Genomic DNA, 20,646 nt, shown 5'->3' on the forward strand with positions numbered 1-20,646 from the left:
GAGCTGGAAGCACCCACAGGTAAGAGATCTCCCTGGCTGTCTAAAACCCATGATCTGTTAAGACACTGTTTATGATGCTGTCATAATGTCTTGGTGGGCTGCGCTGCCTTTCCTCTTGCTCCATAAAAAGGCAAAGCCATGAGAAGGTAAGCACCCAAACCTGGTTATCGTGGTTAATTACCACAATAGATATTGTAAGATACAGATATGTTTACTCTTTGGTAGCATTACACTTGGGAAAAGAAAAAGCAGAAGTGAAGAAAACGATGACGAGGTGGATTTACTTGAAGGCAGCTGTGGCGTGTCTTCACGTGTGTTTTGCTCTGCAAAAGAGCGAAAGCACCAGTGGCTTCCCGTGCCTAAAATGGCTGCATGCAGCCTTGTATCGATGGCATGTCTCCACGGCATGCTTTTAAGAAAAACGAAATAAAACGAAAAAGAGGGTTTTCTTTGGTTTAACTAACGTGAGGCCCTTGCTTGCCAGTGGTCTGTGTGGGATTAGCAGCTCCTAGCAGCGAGGTTTAACTTGGCTGGGGGATGTCCCTGCTGGGCCTGCAGGTGCCCAGGTGTTTTGGGGTGACTGCAGATGGATGTGGGCTGTGTGTGGGGAGATGTGGGGGCAACAGGCGCTCCTGGGGCACGTAGTCAGGTGTTGGAATGGGTTGTCCATGGAGGTGGTGGTGTCACCGTCCCTGGGGGTGTTCAAGGAGAGGTTGGACGTGGTGCCTGGGGACACGGGCGATACTGGTGGTAGGGGGGTGAGGCGTGTGGGTGATACTGGTGGTACTGGGGTGGTGCCTGAGGACATGGGTGATACCGGTGGTAGGGGAGCGGTGCTTAGGGACACGGCTTAGCGGGTGACATTGTTGGTAGGGTTTAGCGGGTGACATTGTTGGTAGGGTGATGCTTGGAGCAGGTGATCTCGGATGTCTTTTCCAGCCCTAATGATTGTATCATTCGCTGCTCCCACAAGGGACTGCGCTTTGACGGTCCAAACCCACATTTGGGGTGGAATGCTGAGGAGAAGCCCCCTTTTTTTCCCTCAGATCTGCCGATTTCGGGGCTGTTCGCCCAGCGGGGGAGCTGCTGGCAGCCGCCCTGAGGGCGGGGCGGCGGGGCCATGTTTACATTCCGCCGCCCGCTGCACGCTGCCGCCCGCAGCCGGGCCCCCATTGGCGGCAGCGGGCGGCGGCTCCGCCCCGGGGCGGGGGGCGGCGGGCGGCGGGCGGCGGGCACGGCTCGGAGCGACCCCGGCACCGGGCACCGAGCCCCGAGCACCGAACGGGACGGGACGGGATGGGATGGGATGGGATGGGGGCTACCGGGGCTACCGGAGAGGGCACGGCGAGGGGCGAGCGGGTGGATGAGGTGGGTGGAGAACGAGGAGGGCGCGAGTGAACGAGGAGGAGGCGGTGGCAAGTGGGGTGCGGGGGGGATCGCGGGGAGCAGGGGGGGGGTAACGGGGAGCGGGGGTCCCGCTGTGGGCGGCGGGCGGCGGTGAGGGGCGGGCGGGGCGGGGGCGCTGCCTGCCGCCCTCGCACATGCGCAGCGCGGGCCGGGCCGCGCTATATAGCGGCTTGGCGCCGGCGCCAGCTGAGCGGCGCGGCACGGGCGGAGGCTGCGGAGGTGCGCGGGGAGCGGGGTTTTTGGGGGGGGGGGATTTGGGGGATTTAGGGGGGCAGCTGGTGTGAGGAGAGGGCTGGTGGGGATGGTGTTGCTGATACTGCTGGTGCTGCTGCTTCTGGTGGTGGTCCTGATGATGATGGGATGCTGGTGATATGATGGGGATGGGGATGGGGGTGATGGTGATGGTGATGGGGGTGATGATGGTGATGGGGGTGCCGGCACAGCCCCCTGAGGAGCCGAGGGCACCGCGAGGAGGGGATAGCGGCGAGGCGGGCAGCCCTCCCGCCCGGGCAGCGTTTTGGAGGGAGAGCGGCTGGGAGGGAAGGGAGGGAGGAGGAGGTGGGGACGGCTCCATCCAAACCCCCTCCAACCCCCCCCCCCCCCTCATTCAACCACCCCCCTCACCCCATCCAACCCCCCCTGGGGTGCTGCTGTGAGCGGGGTCACCGCCCCCCCCCCGCCCGCTTTTGGGAGCATTTTGGAGGGAGCCGGGCGCGGTGGGGGCGGGGAAGCCTCTTGGCGGGCTGACCCCGGCTGCCCGCCCGCCTGCACCCCCCCCATGCTTTGGGGACCCCCCTCAGGACACGGCCCCGGCCGGGGGGGGCTCGCTCCCTGCCCCTGCAGTGAGGGGGTGCGGGTCCCATCCGCCCCCAGCCCCTTCAGTGAGGGGTCCCCATTTGGGGGGGGGTCCTCAGCGCTGCCCTGCCCCCCCCCCCCAGGCACCCCTCACCCCAGGAGGAGGAGGAGGAGGAAGGGGAGGAAGAAGAAGAGGGGGGCGGCGGGGGCTGGGCGCTTTTTGGAGGGAGAAGCGAGCGCGGGCAGCACGGCAGCGGCGCCCCCCACCCCCAGCTCCCCCTTCTCCCCTTTCTCCACCCCGGGACCAGCCGGGACCGGGACCAGCTTGGCCCACGGGACCAACCCGGACCCCTTCAGCCCTGTTCAGCCCTGTTCGGCCCGGCACAGCCCGGCTCGGCACGGCGCAGGCCCGGCTCTGCCTCCCCGCTCGCTGCAAATTGGCGCGGAACCGGCGCGGCGCAGCGCGGGCAGCCCGGGGGGGGGGGGGTGAGCCCCTCGGTGTGCCCCCCACTGCCCCTCTGCACCCTGCACAGCCCTGGGGGGGCTCAGGGTGGAAATGAGGAGACATTTCTGTCAGAAGGAGCAGCCAGGCACTGGGACGGGTTGCCCAGGGAGGTGGTGGAGTCCCCGTCCCTGGGGGTGCTCAAGGAGAGGTTGGACGTGGTGCTTGGGGACATGGGTCAGTGGGTGACCTTGTGAAGCGCCCTTTGAGAACACATCACTCACTTTCTGTTCTTCCTCCGGTCCAGGTAGAGATCCCAGCACCCGAGGAAGATGTCAAGGCGCAGGTAAGCTCCCTGCCTGGCCGTGCACCCGGCTGGTCCTCGCCCACCTCGCCGCCCCTCTCCTAACAGCGCCCGTCTCTTTGCAGCAGCCGACTGCAAGCCAAGCAGCAGCAGCCCCTGTCGTGCCAGGAGGAGCCTCCGCAGGAGCTGCAGGCACCAGAACACCTCCAGACCAGAAAAAGGAGAACAGCAGAGGTGACCAGCCTGAAAGACTTAAAATAAATAAATAAATAAATAATAATAATAATAAAAAAAATAATATTAATAATATTGCAGGTTTCCCCAGACACTTGGCTGGGGAAAATTAGCATTCTCTGTAAAATTAGAAAATGGGGCAGGAGCAGCAACGATTTCTTTAGCTGTAGAGGTGGGTGTGCTGGTCATCACTGTCAATCGACTGACGTATTCTTCTTTTTTCAGCAGGAGGTTAAGAAGAAAGAAGATGGGAAAATTGCTAAAAAACACCAATATGAAATTAAGGTAACTCAGTCCTGAATGCTAGGTCAAACTAGGTGAGGGAGTCTGGTTAATATTGGTGGGTGTGAAGTCATGCATTCCATGCTAGGAGGTATTGAACATGGCAAGTTGATACCTTCAGGTGTAGAAAGTACGTCAGCTCTGCAACTTAGCATCTCTTTACACATTTTTCACTTTTAACAGAGAGTTTGTGAACTAAGTTAACTCCTAGGAAACTTACTTGAGTCTGGCTACATAGCTTGAGATACAGTAAAGAAATGATATGTATCTTACGTAGCAAGGTGGCTGTGTAGGAAATGTTCCTGTGTTCAGGGACAGGTGTTGCCATTCTTTGTGCATGGGATCCCCCTAAATGCACAGAACATGATTAAAGCTCACTTGTCACCATTTTGAAGGCTGTCAGCCATTACAGCACTACATATGCTTCACGCACCTGATGCCTCCCTACTTGTATTGGTTACGCACAACCAAATAACGGTGAAACAAGTTATGCGCTTAGCTAAAGCAATCTAGAGTACTTTCTCTGAGGCTTTCTGCATGAAATAACTTCAGGTTGCTCTCCTTTGGAGTCATTGCATGTTTGGCATTGGCAAGCTGAGAGATAGTTCACAGCTGCTGCTTGCTCGGTGGGTATCTAGCTCTGGAGCTGAGATGGGTGGCTCCTCCGTGGAGTACTAAATTGGAAGATAACCAGTTGCTGAATTTCCACTGAGAAACAGTAGAACCTCCACCCTCTCCTTTTTTTTTTTTCCCTCTGAATAGATAAGTAGATAGGACCAGCAGCCGACTGTCTTGTTTTCTAGTAGCAGTAAGTACCTTTTTGTTAGGTGTTGTAGCTGTAGAGCTCAAGCAATAGATATATTGCATGTGGGTTCATAAACCAGTGACAGATCTCTCCAAGTTGAGTTCCTTGGATCTGTCAGATTTTTTTGTATGTTTTCTGTCTCTCGGCTGCAAAAGACTGGCATTTAGTCTGTCTCTTTCTTTGGTTTCTCAAATTGATTCTGAGGTCCAAAAAAACTGACACACATTGCAAACATCGTTACTATAATCTGTTACTATAATCTACATTTCTATCCCAGTAAAACCAAGGTTTCAAACACACCATGTTTATGTTGCAGAGCTGTTGGCCGCCCACGATAACAGGAGGCATCTCACCGTGCATAATTATCGAAACGCCTCACAAAGAATCGGTAACCACTGACTTCTCAAGATTCAAAAAATACAGGTTCAGAAACCTCTTCATAAATCCATCGCCTCTGCCAGAACTCAAGTAAGTTGACCTGATACAGCGGATGTTGATGTCTCATCACACGTGCTGAACTACTGTTGTAGTATCTGATGTTGTATTGTGTTTGTGTAGTAGTGGACAGTACACAACCCATTCTTCTACTTGTCTCCTCATCCCACAAACAATTCAATGTCCAGAAAAAGACAGGATCTGTTCTATTGCTTATATTATAAATGCACTGCACAGATCACTTTTGCCTTTTGGATTTATCCTTTTTTAACTTATAAGCTCTTAAGAGGCGCACAGTGGTGAAAACTGACCTGCTTTGTGTTGTTGAAACTGAGTGACCAACCAAAGTACTAAGCAAAGTTTTCTGTAAGAACTTAAAATGTTTAAGTGAAGATGTTGCTGAAGGGGAAAGGATAATCACTCAGAGTAGAATATTTCTTGCAAAACTTTTGTTAGTATTCTTCAAGTATACTGACAGGAACAGTTTGCCTTCTGCAGAGGACAGACTAGCTGACTAGAGAGGATTTCAGTAGGTCTATCAGTGGCCTTTTTCACCAAGCTTTGAACTTGACTGCTCTTCTCAGTATTACTCCCAAGCCTGCTGTATGTTGCTGAACTATGTTTTAAAGAGCAATATGCTCTTTCCTATATCTGGCAAATAACATTTCTGTAAATGTTGGAAAGCTTAATGCAGAGCACTTCTTTATTTAAAAAAAAAAAAGTGAAGGGAGGAATCTCATGTATGCCTTCAGAAAGTTGCTGGATCCCAAAGACGTGTTCAGGCACAGAATTCCACACAAGGAGTTTCATCCTTGATGTTCCCCTCCTGTCAGTAGGCACCTGGTAAAGCTGTGATCCATCCTTTCCGATTACCCAAAGGAGAAGGTTGTTTACTCCCTACTGCCTTATTCATACTTTCCTAATTGCAGCAGGAAGATTGTGATAGGAGATTTCTTGATGCCTGGCCACTAAGAGAGAGCTGTGCATTAAGCAAGTATCTCTCGTTTATTTTTTTTATTTATGGTGTCAACAGAGTGAAACTGATCTGAGTTAAAGTTTGTAGGCAGTGCCAGTGATGAGGTCTGTTCAATTTCTCTACGCTGTTGCTTGGGGAAAGGTAACTATGGAACTCCAAGAACTTCACCAGGAGATTGACGCTATGTTAATTGCAACCTGTCCACCTGAGTGACTGTAGGGTGAGAAATATTGAAGGGAAAAAAACCACATTGATTCATTATAACAATTCCAAATTAAAACCAAATTGTATTTATTATATAGGCATCTTTCTCCTTCCCAGATAAGCTTGGCTGCTGATAAATTATGTTAGCAATAAATGAAAACTTAATTTTTATTTCAGTGGCCTGTTTCTAAGCCTCATCTGTCCCTTCCTTTTTCTAAACACCAGCTCTCAATATCTTTCCAAAACTGAGGTGGACAACTTTGTGTGTGCTGTTTCTTAGGTGATAGGATGGTTGTTTGTTTGTTTTTATTTTTCTGCCTTGCTCTCTGGAAAGCCAGGCTTTAAAATGGCTGAGCTGTGTGTGTTAATGGCCACCTCACTAAGCAGAGTAAGGAACTCCGCGTGGTTGTATGTGCAACTTTTGGGATGCACGTGTTCAGTTTTATTGGCTGCTCTGTAAAACTGGGCTTGCTGATGATCTTGGCAAGCTGCTGTGGTGGTGGTAAGTGTTCAAAGCATGCCTGCAGTTTGCTAATTCCTGTAAGGATCTTTTAGGCTGCAGAATTTTTCTTTTTGTACATGAATATCTGTAAATCATGTTTTTAACACTCTTTTTGTGAAGGTGCATGTATACTTACAGTGCTCTGTAACTTTACTCCGTAGCTGGGGAAATTCCAAAGATGTCTGGCTCAACATCCTGAAGAAGGAGAACAGATACGCTCACTGCAAACACTTCACCTCACTCCACTCTAGTTTGCAACCGCACATGCGATCGATACTGCTAGACTGGCTCCTAGAGGTGTGTTCCTTTCCTTACCTTGTGCTGTGCTATGCCTGTGAAGCAGGCAGATGTAAGCAGAGCTTTTATGTAAAAGATTCAAGAACGAAATGTACTGGAAATGCCCAAACCAGCTTGTAACAAAGGGGTTACGATTACTACTTTTGATCCTCTTGATGAGCTACGTTCAGTATCTCCTGGTAGGAGGCACCCAACATCCCCAACAGGGCAGCAAGCGACAGCTGTAAATGTTTGTTCTCACCATGCTGCATAACTGCCTGGGAACAGGGGAAATCTGGGTTTGGGATGCTTCTATTGCAGGAGCTGTAAACAGGTTATTTGTGGAGCTTCAGTTTTACATCTTCAGGTGTACCTGAACTCTGAGACAACTGCATCTGCAGTGAGGACTGGGGTTATTGCCCTGGCCCTGTGTACATCAAGAGCCTTTAGATGTCTGCCCCAACACTATTCTTTTCTGATTTAATAGTAAATGTTTAATTATATCCTTCAGAGGGAACAGGAGAAAGTGTGTTAGTGACTGCCACCTGAAGGCCCTTGCTGCAGTCAGATTCTTTGAAAAGGATTGCAAATAGATCGTCCCTGTCCCAGGCTGGTTGCGGTGCTTCAGCCTGTCTCAGCTGTCAGACAAAGTGGAGGTTCTCACTCTTGGCAGCTGACCCCATGCGAAGTGGTGTGAGTGCTGCAGAGAGCTGTGTTCTGGAACCATTTCCAAGAACACTCTGTCTTGTAGAACATTCGATGGCTGCTGCCAAGAGCAACCTTTGCCTCACATAGCTCTCGCTCTTCAGCAGAAGGGATCGGTGCAGGTTTATCGGTTCTGTGACACCAAGTGCTGCCGGGGAAGCAGATGTTGGGGTGGCACGCTTGCTGTCTTGATTGAACGGTGCTGATAGCAGGGAGTTTTTGGGGAAAGAGGTGTGTGTCTTTTAAATATGGTGTGAATATCAAGATGGTTGCACTTCTGTGCTTCGCTGCTTCCTTTAATGTGCAATTTACATCCAATTCAAAGGTGATACATAACTTTTAAATTATCTTAAAATCTTGAGCTGCTAGGAAACAAACATTTTGGTTTGGAAACTGATCACATTGATCTAATTACTGTTGTCCAGCTCAGTGGTTCTGTACGCCTCAGCGGAGTAAAATCACAGCAGCTTCCAGTTCTCCAGTAGCTCCTTACTTTGTCTTCTGTGACTTCATGTTAGAGATAATACTTAATATGACCAAGTAATGTTAATTTATGCTTGGCATAAATACAAAAGTACACTTTTATAGAACTTATTTATTTATCGGAGAGCCTGGTATGGACCTTTTTAGTTGTGACTCTTGCTTGGAGCAGTAGTTAATCATTTCATAGTAGCTCATCAGGTTGTGAAAATTACATCAGCCCTTAAAAAAAAAAAAAAAAAGCTGTGGTATTACTGCCAGCTAGTTGCATTTTCAAAGGTCAGGAAGGGATGTATCCACAAGCAGGCTTTCAACCTTTTCTTAGGAAATAACTAGAAATAGTGAGATTTTTATTCTGACTTTGTGTCCAAGCAGAATAATTAAGCGAGGTGGAAAAGTCAGAGCTACTTGGGATGCACTGCCTGGATGTTTTTCCCTGTTTTCTGTAAGTAGATTAGGAACTAGTTAGATATCTATAAATTACTTATAGTTGTAGAAGGGATACAGTTGCAGATAAAATGGAGTTAGGGTAAACCCACCAAAATTCAGTTAGAGATAAGAGAAAAGAGGAGGCCAGCAATGAGATTTGAACCCAGAGTATCCTTGATTAAGCGAATTAGTGTGTGATTTTTATTTTTCCCCTCCCCCTCAGCCCCCAGTAAGTCTCTTTTCTTTCAGTGGAAAACTTCTGGCTGGTTGTTCTTAGTTTTAAGGGTGCTGGATGCTATTTATGTTGGAAAAAGTATACTTTGGAAGTGCGGTAGTACATTGTAGATGATCCATGGTTAATGAGAATGGGGAAGATACCAAGCCCCATACTAACCAATGCCACTTAAAACACCTGGTTGTGTGTGCAAAAGACAAAGTGATGTATACTGTATTTTATTGTCAAAGCTGGAACACTTTAGCATGCATACATTGGGTTTTATAACAGAAAATTTATTTTTTTCTCTGTTGCAGGTCTGTGAGGTGTATGCGCTCCACAGGGAAACCTTCTACCTAGCTCAAGACTTCTTTGACAGATTCATGTTGACACAGAAGAACATTAACAAGAGCATGCTCCAGCTCATAGGAATTACCTCATTATTCATCGCCTCCAAGCTTGAGGTAAGGCACAAGGAGGAGGATATTACGTTCGAAGTAACCGAAGGCAGTGGTAACATTTATTTCTTCTGTCTGAATCTTTTGAACTTGGTGGCACACACACAGCACTGCAGGTCAGAAGGGGAAATTCTTTTTCTTTTCCTTCGGTTGTGTGTGTATCAATCTCTTAGAGCTCAGTCTTTGTCCTCCCTTTCCTCTGCAGCAGGGAGGGAGACCACATAAAGTTAAAAGGTATGCAAACGTGCTCGGAGCAGTTCTGCTTTGTTTTGTCTTTAGCAAAATACAGAGCAGTTGGCAAACAATCTCAGGAATGGGTGTGGGACTTGAACAAAACCAAGGCTGTGTCTCGAGCCCATACAGCAGGTTGATATCCCTTTAAACCCATTTAGTGGGTTTTTTATTTTGAGGGTAATGTAATCAGTGCAACAATGGTGATGCCTTGCATTGCACGCTACAGCTCTGAGCCAAGACCATGTTTTCATCTGTCTCCTAAATAGGCTACAGCGCATGGTAGGCTAAACAGAGAGGCAAATTTGGGATATTTTTATACTTGGAAACCCCCCGATCTAGCTGTTACTCCTAAAGCAAGGTGGTGCACTGCAAGCAGGTCTGTTGGCAGGTTCTTGTTTACTAAAACACCTACACGTGGCCCAGACCGGCCTGATTAGGTTAGGTTGGTGAAATTATTTGTTAAGTGTCTCTGCACTGTTTTGCCAGCTGTGATGGCTGTGGGATTTTCTGTTGTCATTTTCTAGCTTTTTTTTTTTTTTTTTTTTTTAAATCTGTGTGATTACATCAGCACTAGCTGATGTTATGCCTAAGCTGTGTCAGTGTTCTCTGAGAACAGGGTGGTATTTACTTTTTTATATCAAATGGTAGAGCTGAGAGGAAAGCAGTTTTAATGAAAGATGGTTCCAATTGCTCAGCACTTATTTCCCCAGAGGCTAAAAAGGTTTCACGAAGTTTGTGATGTTATACAACAGATAACATACAACCTACTTTTTTGATATCTCCTATCACGCAAGTTTCAAGTCACTTCATATAACGCTTCGCTAGTTAATGTTAATATTCAATATGGTGTAAGAAGTACGTGCCAGCATTTTCTCAAGCTTTCCTAGACTCATAAGGCTCTCTAATCCTGACTTTTTTTTTTTTTCTTCTTTCTTTGAAAGGAAATCTACGCTCCTAAAATACAGGAATTTGCTTATGTCACTGATGGTGCTTGTAGTGAAGACGACATTGTAAGAATGGAACTTATCATGTTAAAGGTAATAGCTTTGTGTTCTTAAGTCCCAGCTGAAATCTCACTTCGGCTGAAACTTGTATTTCTATGTCACTTTCAAACACTCACAAACAATCTAAAATGAGTACTTGGGCTTGAAATTTTTAGGATCTGTGCAACAAATGGAGCTAAGTCAGAAGGGGGTGGTGTGGGGAAGAAGATCGGAGCACAAAGCAATTCTTGTGTGGTTTTAGGAGCTTAAATGTTTGTTTAATCTTTTGCAGGCTTTAAAATGGGAACTCTGTCCTGTGACAATCGTCTCCTGGCTGAACCTCTACCTTCAGGTGGATGCTCTGAAGGACGTTCCGAAAGTGTTGCTACCTCAGTATTCTCAGGAAAAATTCATTCAGATAGCACAGGTGGGTAGTTAGTAGTAGATATCTGAGAGCAGGGACACCAGAGACATATGGATGCTTCTCATCAAACTAAGACTTTTCTGTCCACTAGAAATATTACTGCAAAATGCAGTGCTCTGGGGACAGCAGGCAGTGGAAGCAGCTCTGGGGGGTGCACAAAAGGAGCCTCCTTGGCCAGTTAACTGTTTTCCCTGTGTCCCTTGTAACAGTGTTTCTGTGTGCTTGGGCTAGAAGGTAGCATGAGGAGGGTTTGTGTTCTATCCTGAAACTACCCTGGTTCAACGTTTATGGATACATGTGCAGGCTCAGGGGCTTATTACAGAGTAGATCTAATTCCCTGAGCTACTCTGTAACCTTTCAGCTTAAGCAAATACCTTCCCGGAGCTCTGCTGAGTTTAAAGTCGTGCTTCAATCTGTGCAAGCAAATTGCCTTGTGTGTTAGTGGTAGAAGTGCAACTTGGGTTGCACTGCACCACTCTCAGACCTCCTTCAGCTGAAATTGGTGCTGCAGATAAACCAGGTGTGGGCAATTGATACTGAGAAGAGCAGGACTACAGACCATGGACTGCAGGAGGGCTAACGCATGCAGGGCAGTTCCTGGGGCACGATTATAGCTAAGTTATCCTCTTGTTGAAAGGCATTAACTTTTAAATCCTCAACTCTGTTTCCTCAGCTCTTAGACCTGTGTATTCTGGATGTGAACTCTTTGGACTTCCAGTACAGAACACTAGCTGCTGCTGCACTCTGCCACTATACCTCAATTGACGTAGTTAAGAAAGCTTCAGGTAAGAAGCTGCTGGAAGTTTTTATCTTGTTAGGCTGTGACTTCTGAAGGCTGGTACACACCTGATGCTGCTGAGAGTGAGCTGGACAATCAGGCTGTAAAAGAGCAAAAGCCACACAAGCACTGCACTAATAATGGTTCATTCCTCTGTCCTGTGGGTTCCTCCCACTCCCCCAGATTTTGCTTCCTTCTGTTTCAGATGTTGCCAAGACTTAAGAGAGAAGGAAGCACTTTCAGAAAGCACAGCCATATCTAAGGAAACGAAGGAGAATCTTGTTTTTGGGTTGATACTGCTCCTCTACGCATTAATTGTTTTGGGAGTCAGTAACTGTACATTACTTGGTGACTTTGTCTCCTTAGATGTAATTTTAGATAGTACTTCCTGGCTGCCAATGGCACTGAACCTTTGTGGCTAGTTCCTACAAGTGTGTCCTTTACAAAGTCCCAAAAAACCTTCTTCAGTTCAGCACTTCTGCATTGCATAAAGGACAATGCTATGATGCAGGTTTTCTTGTAGTGTAAACCAAAAAAATCTCACTCAAGCAAAGAAGTCCCAGTAGGGTAATCTGTAACTTAAATTGTTCCTGATCACAGAAACCCTAATGGCCATGTTAGGAGATGTTCCTGATTTTCTTTATGTGCAGTATTTCTTAAACTTGTAATACTGTAGGATTTTTAGCCAGGAAAGACTGTGCAACTTCATGTTTTTTAAATGTTATTACTGTGCTTTATCCTACAGGCTTAGACTGGGACAGCATTTCAGAATGCGTGGAGTGGATGGTTCCTTTTGTCAACGTGGCGAGAAAAGTCCCTGTGAAGCTGAAGAATTTTAAGAAGGTTGCAGCAGAAGACAGGCATAACATCCAGACGCACACAAACTACTTGGACATGCTGGTGGGTGGCTTGGCTGTTTACAGTGTGCATTACACACCCCTTGTCCTGAGGCATTTGACTGTCCAGACAGCTACCTGCTAGCACCTGGGCTGCCTTGCCTGAACCAACGTGGTTACAGAAATAAATTAATACATATCCTTTAGCATAACATGCACGAGCCATAAGCAAAGGCTTAAATACCCAAGAATTACTTATGAAAATGTTTAATACAGTAATCTTTACTGTGTTGCTTAGTATCTCTTTCATTTTATATTCTGTGACCTAACTGTATTGTTAAAATTGTACCAGCACTATGAGGAAGAGCTGCTGCTAACTAATAAGATTAAGAAGTAGAACTTGCCCTGGTATTAACTGTTTGTCTTCCTCCCCTCCACAGGAAGAAGTTAATAGTGGAGTAGTGTCTGCTGCCCCAGGCCAGTTATCACCTGTATCAACAGCAGGAATAATCACTCCTCCCAAAAGTACAGAGAAGAAATGAAAGATGGGCAACAACCTTCGTGATCAGTTTCAGAACCCAGTCCAGGTGCTTCAAGACAAGACCACACTGAGGCTGACTCACTTCAGTGTTCTTTAATGATACTCAAGACTTTGGCAGTAAGACACATCCAGCAGAGCATCAGATGGAAATGGGGACCAGCATTTTCCTGCAGCCTTGATAAAAGAAGTTTTAGACCAAGCAGCCCTTCCTGTGTCATCACAGGAGGCTGGACTACTTTAGTCTCTTCTCACATAGGACTCGATTCAACTCTGAACATTCCTAATTTATGAATTTCAAGAACATGTTTTGAAAAGGCTGAGTGGCAAGGTTGGTCCACTCAGCTTGTTTACTTGTCACTGTGCTTTAACTTGGGATAGCCATATTGAACCGGTGCCAGCTTGTACATATTTACCTCTTCTTGACCTCTGTCTCCTGCCTGTCAGTCAGTCAGCTCCGAGCTCAGGTGCAGTATTAGAGGTCAGTGAGGAATTAGTTTTACTGTTCTGAAACCACTCCGCTGTTGGGCTAAGCTAGAGGCAGCCCTGCAGCAAGGTTTAGTTTCATAGGAAGGGGATAAATCACCTTTTAGGGCTGCCATAAGCTTAAGATCCAGCACACCCCTGACCTCAGGGAAGAGTACAAACAGCATGCTGCTGAAGTAACCTAACTGGAAGAAGTGCAGTCCTTGAAGGAAGGAGTTCTATTTTACAAGTTCTATTTTACACAAACATGCAACAGTTAAAAAGAAAAATAAGGAGAACTGGAGGGTAGGAGAGAAGTGAAGTGCTGGTGTTCTACAACCACTCAGTTCCTAGGAGCAGTATTTTAAGTAGCAGGTGTAGAGCTATGTTTTATCAGTGTTCATGAGCAGCATTAACTAACTACTGTGTTTTCCTTGGAATGTTTACTACCTCCACCTGGGAGGTGCTTAATTAACTTCTGTTAATGAAGGGATAGGGCTGGGAAATGCAGCTGCCAGTCCCCTCCCTCTTTCAAGGTGCTCCTACCCATGCCCCCTTCAGGGACAACTCAGCGCTGAGCAGTTTGTGAAGCTCTTTTCCACTAAGTTCCCAAACTTGAATTCAGAGCTTCTTCAACCACTCCCCAGTGGAAACAGCTGAAGTTGTTGGTTCAGGCCTTCTGTACAATTTGTAAAGATACGGGGTTTTATTATAAGATTTCATCTATTTCTAAATGAAAGATACCAGACTGTAAATGTTGTATAAAAGTTTAAATGAGTTTTAAAAATAAAGTTGTGGAAGAATTTGTTTCTTCATTTTCACAAATCTCGGAGTGGTCTTCCAGCATTAGCCTAGAAGTAAAGTTTTGCCATTGCTTGAAGGAACTTCTTCTTTCTTCTCTGTGCAGCGAGTTGTAGGACCTCCTCGGGGTTACTGGCATTCAGCTCTGTCTGGCCAATGGCTTTGATCTTAAATAAAAGAGGAGAGAGGCATCATGAGCAGCAGTCAGTCCAGTAAAGCTGAACCATCTGAATACAAGTTCACATCAGCAGCCAGACTTCTAAGAATTATGCAATGAAATTAAAACTGGAAGTGGCAATTATTATTTTCAAAGACTGCTGCAGGGAAAGAAAGAAACATTAAGGAAGTCCCCGCAGCACCCTCTGTTAACTCACCGCTATCTGCCTCTTGTCGGTCTCTCCTCTTTTGTGGTGGAGATCTGAAGGTGAATTAAGGAGATACTTGTGCAGAAGGCACTCTCTCCAGCCGTGAGCACACACCTCCTACAAGCTAGTAGCATTCTAACGAAAGGATACACGTCAAGTACTCCAAAATTGTGACATCCCAAATGTATTCATAATAGGAATCCATGGCATCATGACTGAAAGAAAACACAAATTAGTGACATACTTATGTATGGATGTTACATATACAAGTGTCCATGGTAGAAGCTTTACAATAGTAATTACCTGTTTTGTTCCTGCAGTGCCTTGAATGCAGTTTTATAGTCCACTTCTCTGAGGAACTGGCATAAAATAGCTACCTGTAAGGAAAGGCTCAGAGGTGACTTCACAGCCTTAGTGCCCCACAAATGGAAGTCTGCCACATCAGTAACCCCACCCAGCTCTGAGACCTAACCAAGGGCTCCTTCCCACCCCAAGCATCTCCTAAGCACCTCAACTTCTACATAGCTCCTTCTGAAATACCAACAGGAAAAAAGAAAGTTGCTTAGTCAAGTTTGAAGGGATGCACCTGGCTTCCAGGGTTCTAGATGTATTTACTAGGCCCTGCTACAGGAGCTATTATAACTTTGTTACTTCCTAGAGAACAAACAACCCCACTGAAAAACACTTTCCACATGTGGTTATCTTGTAGAACAAGGCCACCTCTACAGAAATTAAAAATATATAGCCTAAATTAAGAATAGGACAGAATCCCCTCAGATTATTTCTACTTCTGCAACATTTCCAAGCACTTATTTAGTTGCCTGTTAATTTGGGTCCCTTTAGTGCATTAGATGCAATGGTGACAAAAGATTTTAATGCAGCTTGTGTTTGCAAGGGAAGTCATTACGAGTAAAACTGTGTCTAAGTTCTCTCCCCAGCTTTTGAAGTCAAAGTATTTAGACACATTTTACTAAATATCACATTTCAGCTCTTACCTGGGTGTGACAGTTGAGTAAAGAACAACACTTTATCATTCTTTTTATCACCTACAGAATGGTTAAAAAAAGGAGTTTCAGAATGCTAGCATAGGATATAGGAACACAAACAGCAACAAATTTGTATTTATCTACTTATTAACTAAAAGGGATCAGCTAAATAACCATCTACATTCTTCTAACCCCTTTCCCTGTCCTTGGGTTTTGTGCGCACTCCACTGACCACCTGAGCTTTCACGATGCAGGAGAGTTCTCCCAAGTATGTGTGCTACAGAGCAAAGCACAGCGTTTCTGGCAAAGGAGCAGGGCTGCAGCTTTGACTTTTGATAAAAGCTTTGCCTTTTATCCTGCTGCCCGCAGGAGCAGCCTGACACAAGGCTTGGATGGGGCTGTGAGTGGTCAGAATTAACAGGGGAAGAAACAGCAGTGTGAAATGCTCACTTAAACGTGAACAGAAACACAAGGAGAAGCAACGGGATAGGGCATGAAAACAGCCACTTCCCCTGGGCTTACACAGTCCTGAAAAGCATGGGCCTGTCATTGTTACAATGCATTGTATGCACACTTTCCTGTGACTTCTAAGGTTTTGTAGTTAGCAATTCTGTATCTTCAGAGGATTAGGATGCTGACCAAACCCCAAAGGTTGTTTCTGTACATCTAAATCCCATTTCAACACCCCAGCTCACCTGGTCTGTGAACACATCGGGTGGTACCATCTTGTTAAAGAAGTCTGAGCAGATAGCTCCTGCCTGGAGGTAATAGTGGAGGGCTGCCGAATATTGATTTGTTGCTGTAGTGGGAAAAAAAAAAAAAAAAAGCCAAAACAAGGACTTTAAAGTAAACACAGCAGTTAGTTCTAAGACTCAGATCAGATGTTTACAGAATTATTTGGACACTAGCACCTCAGCTAAATTCCCTTTGGAAGCTTCTGGGATGCTGTCCCACTTCATACAAGTGCTAAATGCTATCTATCACTTCATAACCTCAAATCGCTCCCCCATATTTAAGAGAGCCCAAACCTCACCTTATCTTCAGCAAGAGTTTGTCTTCTAGACAAATCCTTCTCCTTTTAAATCAACAGGCTAGAATTTCTGCACTGCAGCTTACTGCACAGCACAGCCACGTTTCCAGCTCAAAAAGAGGTTTAGAAACACGCACCTTGCCTCCTGCAACAGCCCAAAGCATCAGCTTTGCCTCTGCTACCTGCTTTGTTGCCAGAGAAGAATAATCTGGCTTCAATGCTAAATTCCCCTAGAACAGAGCCTACAGAAAATTTCAGCACAAGAAATGCCTGCGTCCTTTTGAAGATGGCAATGACAACATCCTCCTCTACTCTCTCTCTCTCCTTCCCCACTGTCTTTACTTACACTACAAAGTAAGCCCCAGAGGCTGACACTAGACCCGGGTCTACGTTAACAAAGCACGGTACCAAAAGGCTGTGCAAGACTTTCCCAGGCAGGTAACAGGGATCTAAGTGCTCCATGTCCCAATTCTGCTGGCTGCTCGCAGCTCATACGCAAGGGTAAGTAGCAGGGAAGTGTCAGGTGAGGACAGAGAGATAGGAAAGAGCTTCCCATCACAACCAGCACTGGATCAGGAGTTCACACTTCCTCATTTGCAAACCCTAGATATTTTCCTATATAAAACACAGAACACCTCTACTTGAGCAGAGTAAAGCTGATCTCCACCTTAAATGAAAGCACTAGCCACAAAACCTTTATTCACTTAGTAAGAGACTCTAACATTACAGGTTTGCATGACTGTATCACTCAAGAACTGACTGTACCCACTAAAAGAAGTGAAATTAATCACAACTCTTACAGTAAAGTTTCCCTTACCCTAAAATCAAGTCCCCACTGAAAGCTCAGTCTGGCAACTTAGATACCTCCTCGGTGAATTCACCTACACAACCGCCCCCAAAGATTTTAAAGTTTTATCACTTAAGCTTCTTTTCATATAAGGAAATACAGCGAAGGTTATGAAGGTAGGCAAATTTCAAAAGAAAAAGCGCCCCTATAGACATGCCAAAAAACAGATGTTGGTTTCACTTACCAAAATAAATATCTGCCTGGATAATTAACCAGAAGTGGTTGTTTGGGTTGATAGTCAACGCATAGTTGACCAGCTCTTTTACTGTTACAGCCACTGCTTCAAAATCCACTGATTGAAGGCTAAAGGGAAAAAAAAGTAGAAAAAATCCTAAGTAATTGTTTGTTTTTTTTTACAGCAGTAATCTGAGTTTACATCTAGTTTAAGTCCAAACTGCTTTTTGCATTAAATGTCAAGCAAAAATAACATCAGTAAAGATCGTGCACCTGAAACCACCGTAAATTATCACAGCATCTGCATAAACAGCCACAGACAGCAAGCTCTAGAATTCATGGAACTAGCTCAGAAAGGAAAGCTGCTAATATAGCTTGACACGTTGCTTGGGCAGCCTTTCCTAAGGGTCACATGGAATCTCCATTTTTAAAAACGTGTTTTTTTTTTCTTCACCCTATAAATAAGTTCTGGTAACAGACTGAAAACCATCTTCTGCTTAGCTCTCTAATAAACACCAAAATCTGCACCAGTAACAGAGAAACCATCCTGTCACACCACCCATGGGCAGACGAAGCACACTGAACATTACACGCTCTCTCTATTTATGCCCCCAGGTATGACACATGCAGAGGCTGAACCAGTGAGGTTCTAACCCCACAGAGCCTATGAGCCCTCTGAACTTCTCCTCTAAACATAGCTCAATCTGGTCAGAACAAAGCCATACACACTATATGCCACTTAGTATTTTGGCAATTAATCAAACATCTCTAAAAAAAAGTATTTTATATTAAAATATTACATGGCTCACAGACATACAGTTCAGTGAAGCACACAATTAAAAAAAATAATCCTGTTTCTTGCTTCTGCATCTCTATTAGTACTATCAAATCAAGAGCAGGAACCTCCACGCACCCAGACCAACTCATCTGCAAACAACAGGGGTCAGCGATGCCCTTACATGGCAGAAATGACACTAGCACACAGTAACTAGTCCACAGTAACTGGAACCAAACCAACTAACCTAAATGTATTTTGAAAACTGTATTTTAAGTTAGTATCATCTTACTTGGGAATAGAGGAAGGCCAGATGGAAATGTACTCTGCTGTAATATCATTCACGATATCTTCCTAAGAGAAGAGAGAGAGTAAAAGAAATTACAAAGGGAAACGCTTCAAGAAATCCCAATGTCATCTTTATACGTACTAACCCGAACATTATGAAGCTTGACAAACAGGGACAATATGGTGGTTAAAACCAATGGTTCCTGGAAGGAAAAGAAAAAATGTGACGGACATTCCCATGAAATTAACAGAAATCCACTTTCTTCCCTAAGCTTTAAAGCTATGTCAGAAGTTCTGACATCATTATTTCCTTTTGAAATAAGACAGTACTTCATTAAGAATCCTGCAGCACGGGAAGACAGAAAATTTAAGTAGTTTTCAATTATTTTAGACCTTCCTGAATAACTGTTTGAATATAAGATTTATTTTGACATTATACACTTCTCCCCCTCCCAACGGCTAACCTTACACTTAAGCTAGGCTTATTACACCTTTCTGTGCATTTACACACACACACACTGAGCAATTTCCCTTCCCTTTACTTCTGCTGCTTAATTTTGAGGCAAATAGCAGCTTCTTCCTCCCTCCAAAAGAAATGATTTCCCAAGAATTCCAAGTACATAAACCTGCATGATAACTCTTCGTGTTAACTGATCTCTACTGTCAGAATTCAGGATCAAGTTGTTCAACATTAAGCTATTCAACACTGCTGTGACAGGTGAAATAAATTTAGTTCTTCAGCCACATGAAAACATCTATATAGCTATTATGCTTTCTGGACTTTTCCTGTTAAATTCCAGAGAGGTGTTACACCAGAAGGAAGTTCTGACTGTACACACATTCCCAAGTCAGCTCTAACTTACCCGAAGCTTTTTGATGAAGGACAGCAATTCACTCCTAAATCAGGGACACAAAGATCTGCGTAAGTAATCGACCGCCACTGACAGCATATACAAACTTAATTCACTGGAAATAATTGTCAGTAGAGCAAATTCTTCATCTGCCAAAACAACCCGTCAGCTCTAAGCTTACAAATGCAGAGTGTGTAAGTGAAAATGTTCAGTCAGGTCATTCACTTTTAATACAGTCACTGAAAAGTTTGACTTTCATAATTAAGAAAAGGTTAAAATAACAGATTGTGTCTTGTTTATCAAGCTACAAAAGGCGTGAAAATCATTTTGTATTGAGTCAGACATTGAACTGTACTGTAAATCTCCAAGTTAGGACTGCAACAACGACCTACAAGCTTACAGAATAGGGTACACAGTGATCGTTTGTAATGCATATTGATTTTTTTTTTTTTTTGTCATGCCACATCAGAAATTGTCACCATAAGCAAGCCAGACAAGCACAGCCTGCTTGGAAAGGTTTTGCTGATTTTTTTCCCCACAATAAAAACAGGGGCACTGCCCTTCACTGTCTGAATTACAGGGGTCAGAAAAGGTTCAGGATCCTAAAGTACACCTGTAGGGCTTCCTTTTTCTTGCCAGGGTATACAATTAAGACATAAAACAAGCAGGTACCCTCTTCTACCCATCCCACATCAACGTAAGCAAAAGCAGCTGGCCTTTAGATGCACGTGAACCTGATTTGCTCAATAAAGGCAAAGGAGAGCCCATACTTTTGAAAGGGGAACCTTTCTCAAGTTTTTAATATGGAAAGCTATTCCATATAACTATACATTCCAGAGTTTATCGTAACAGGCAGCTTATAGTCAGTCCTGGACTTAAGGAGAGGCTGAATATACTGTTTGGACAAATCAGAGTCCTAAATCCATCATCAGTTACCACTAAGGCAAGTAGAGATTAGGTAACTAAAAGGAAAATTCAGAGATCTGCAGCTGCTGCCACCCCTAAATACAGTCAGTTCTTGACTGGAACTTGGGGTTAAGTATACAAATCAAACAAGCAATTTTAAAAATAACTTAAGAAAAGATACCTGTACATAATGCCTAGCGTAGACTCCCTGTGTTTTATCAAACTCACTCTGCCATCGTTCCCCCGTTTGTGCTGGTTGGATACACTGCAGATTTGTACAACCACTTCCCAGAGGTCTTTAGCTGTCCGTCTGCTTTCTTTGGGACCTGGAAGTTCTTTGCATGTAGCAGCCAGCAACTGTCCCAGCTGTGCAACACAGAAGAAGAAATACAGTAAGCAGACACAACTTCTCTGAAT

At 45.1% G+C, this 20,646-nt stretch overlaps 2 protein-coding genes across 5 annotated transcripts in view; one reads left to right on the top strand and one right to left on the bottom strand.

Annotated features, from left to right (window-relative positions):
- CCNE2 (cyclin E2) lies at positions 1-14,031 on the top strand. Of its 4 annotated transcripts, none has more exons than XM_072034452.1 (12): positions 1-19; positions 2,952-2,990; positions 3,074-3,182; positions 3,408-3,467; positions 4,586-4,737; positions 6,548-6,683; positions 8,808-8,954; positions 10,124-10,219; positions 10,458-10,592; positions 11,263-11,374; positions 12,113-12,267; positions 12,644-12,885. In XM_072034452.1, exons 2-12 carry the CDS (start codon positions 2,977-2,979, stop codon positions 12,743-12,745), a joined length of 1,218 nt encoding a protein of 405 aa, XP_071890553.1. In that variant the 5' UTR covers positions 1-19; positions 2,952-2,976; the 3' UTR covers positions 12,746-12,885. The 4 variants fall into 4 exon arrangements, with proteins under 4 accessions (XP_071890553.1, XP_071890554.1, XP_038030833.1 ...); XM_072034453.1 differs by lacking the exon at positions 1-19 and adding an exon at positions 1,350-1,368; XM_038174905.2 differs by lacking the exon at positions 1-19 and adding an exon at positions 1,504-1,626 and having other exon boundaries at positions 12,644-14,031.
- INTS8 (integrator complex subunit 8) overlaps positions 13,962-20,646 on the bottom strand; it is a 20,994-nt gene continuing 14,309 nt past the window's right edge. Inside the window, exons 17-27 of the mRNA XM_027452483.3 lie at positions 20,411-20,595; positions 19,336-19,369; positions 18,619-18,675; positions 18,477-18,538; positions 17,420-17,538; positions 16,054-16,157; positions 15,368-15,418; positions 14,676-14,749; positions 14,523-14,587; positions 14,382-14,425; positions 13,962-14,174 (exon numbers count right to left, since the gene is read on the bottom strand). Coding sequence (XP_027308284.1) covers positions 14,058-14,174; positions 14,382-14,425; positions 14,523-14,587; positions 14,676-14,749; positions 15,368-15,418; positions 16,054-16,157; positions 17,420-17,538; positions 18,477-18,538; positions 18,619-18,675; positions 19,336-19,369; positions 20,411-20,595 — 912 coding nt within the window. The 3' untranslated portion in view covers positions 13,962-14,057. The remainder of the gene's footprint in view (positions 14,175-14,381; positions 14,426-14,522; positions 14,588-14,675; positions 14,750-15,367; positions 15,419-16,053; positions 16,158-17,419; positions 17,539-18,476; positions 18,539-18,618; positions 18,676-19,335; positions 19,370-20,410; positions 20,596-20,646) is intronic.

The sequence above is a fragment of the Anas platyrhynchos genome, chromosome 2, assembly GCF_047663525.1.
Source record: "Anas platyrhynchos isolate ZD024472 breed Pekin duck chromosome 2, IASCAAS_PekinDuck_T2T, whole genome shotgun sequence".
Taxonomy (NCBI): Eukaryota; Metazoa; Chordata; class Aves; order Anseriformes; family Anatidae; genus Anas; species Anas platyrhynchos.

Coding starts and splice junctions, on each gene's coding strand:
- CCNE2 (XM_072034452.1), top strand. Junction 4,738..6,547: donor TCGCCTCTGCCAGAACTCAA/GTAAGTTGACCT, acceptor TTTACTCCGTAG/CTGGGGAAATTCCAAAGATG. Junction 6,684..8,807: donor TGCTAGACTGGCTCCTAGAG/GTGTGTTCCTTT, acceptor TCTCTGTTGCAG/GTCTGTGAGGTGTATGCGCT.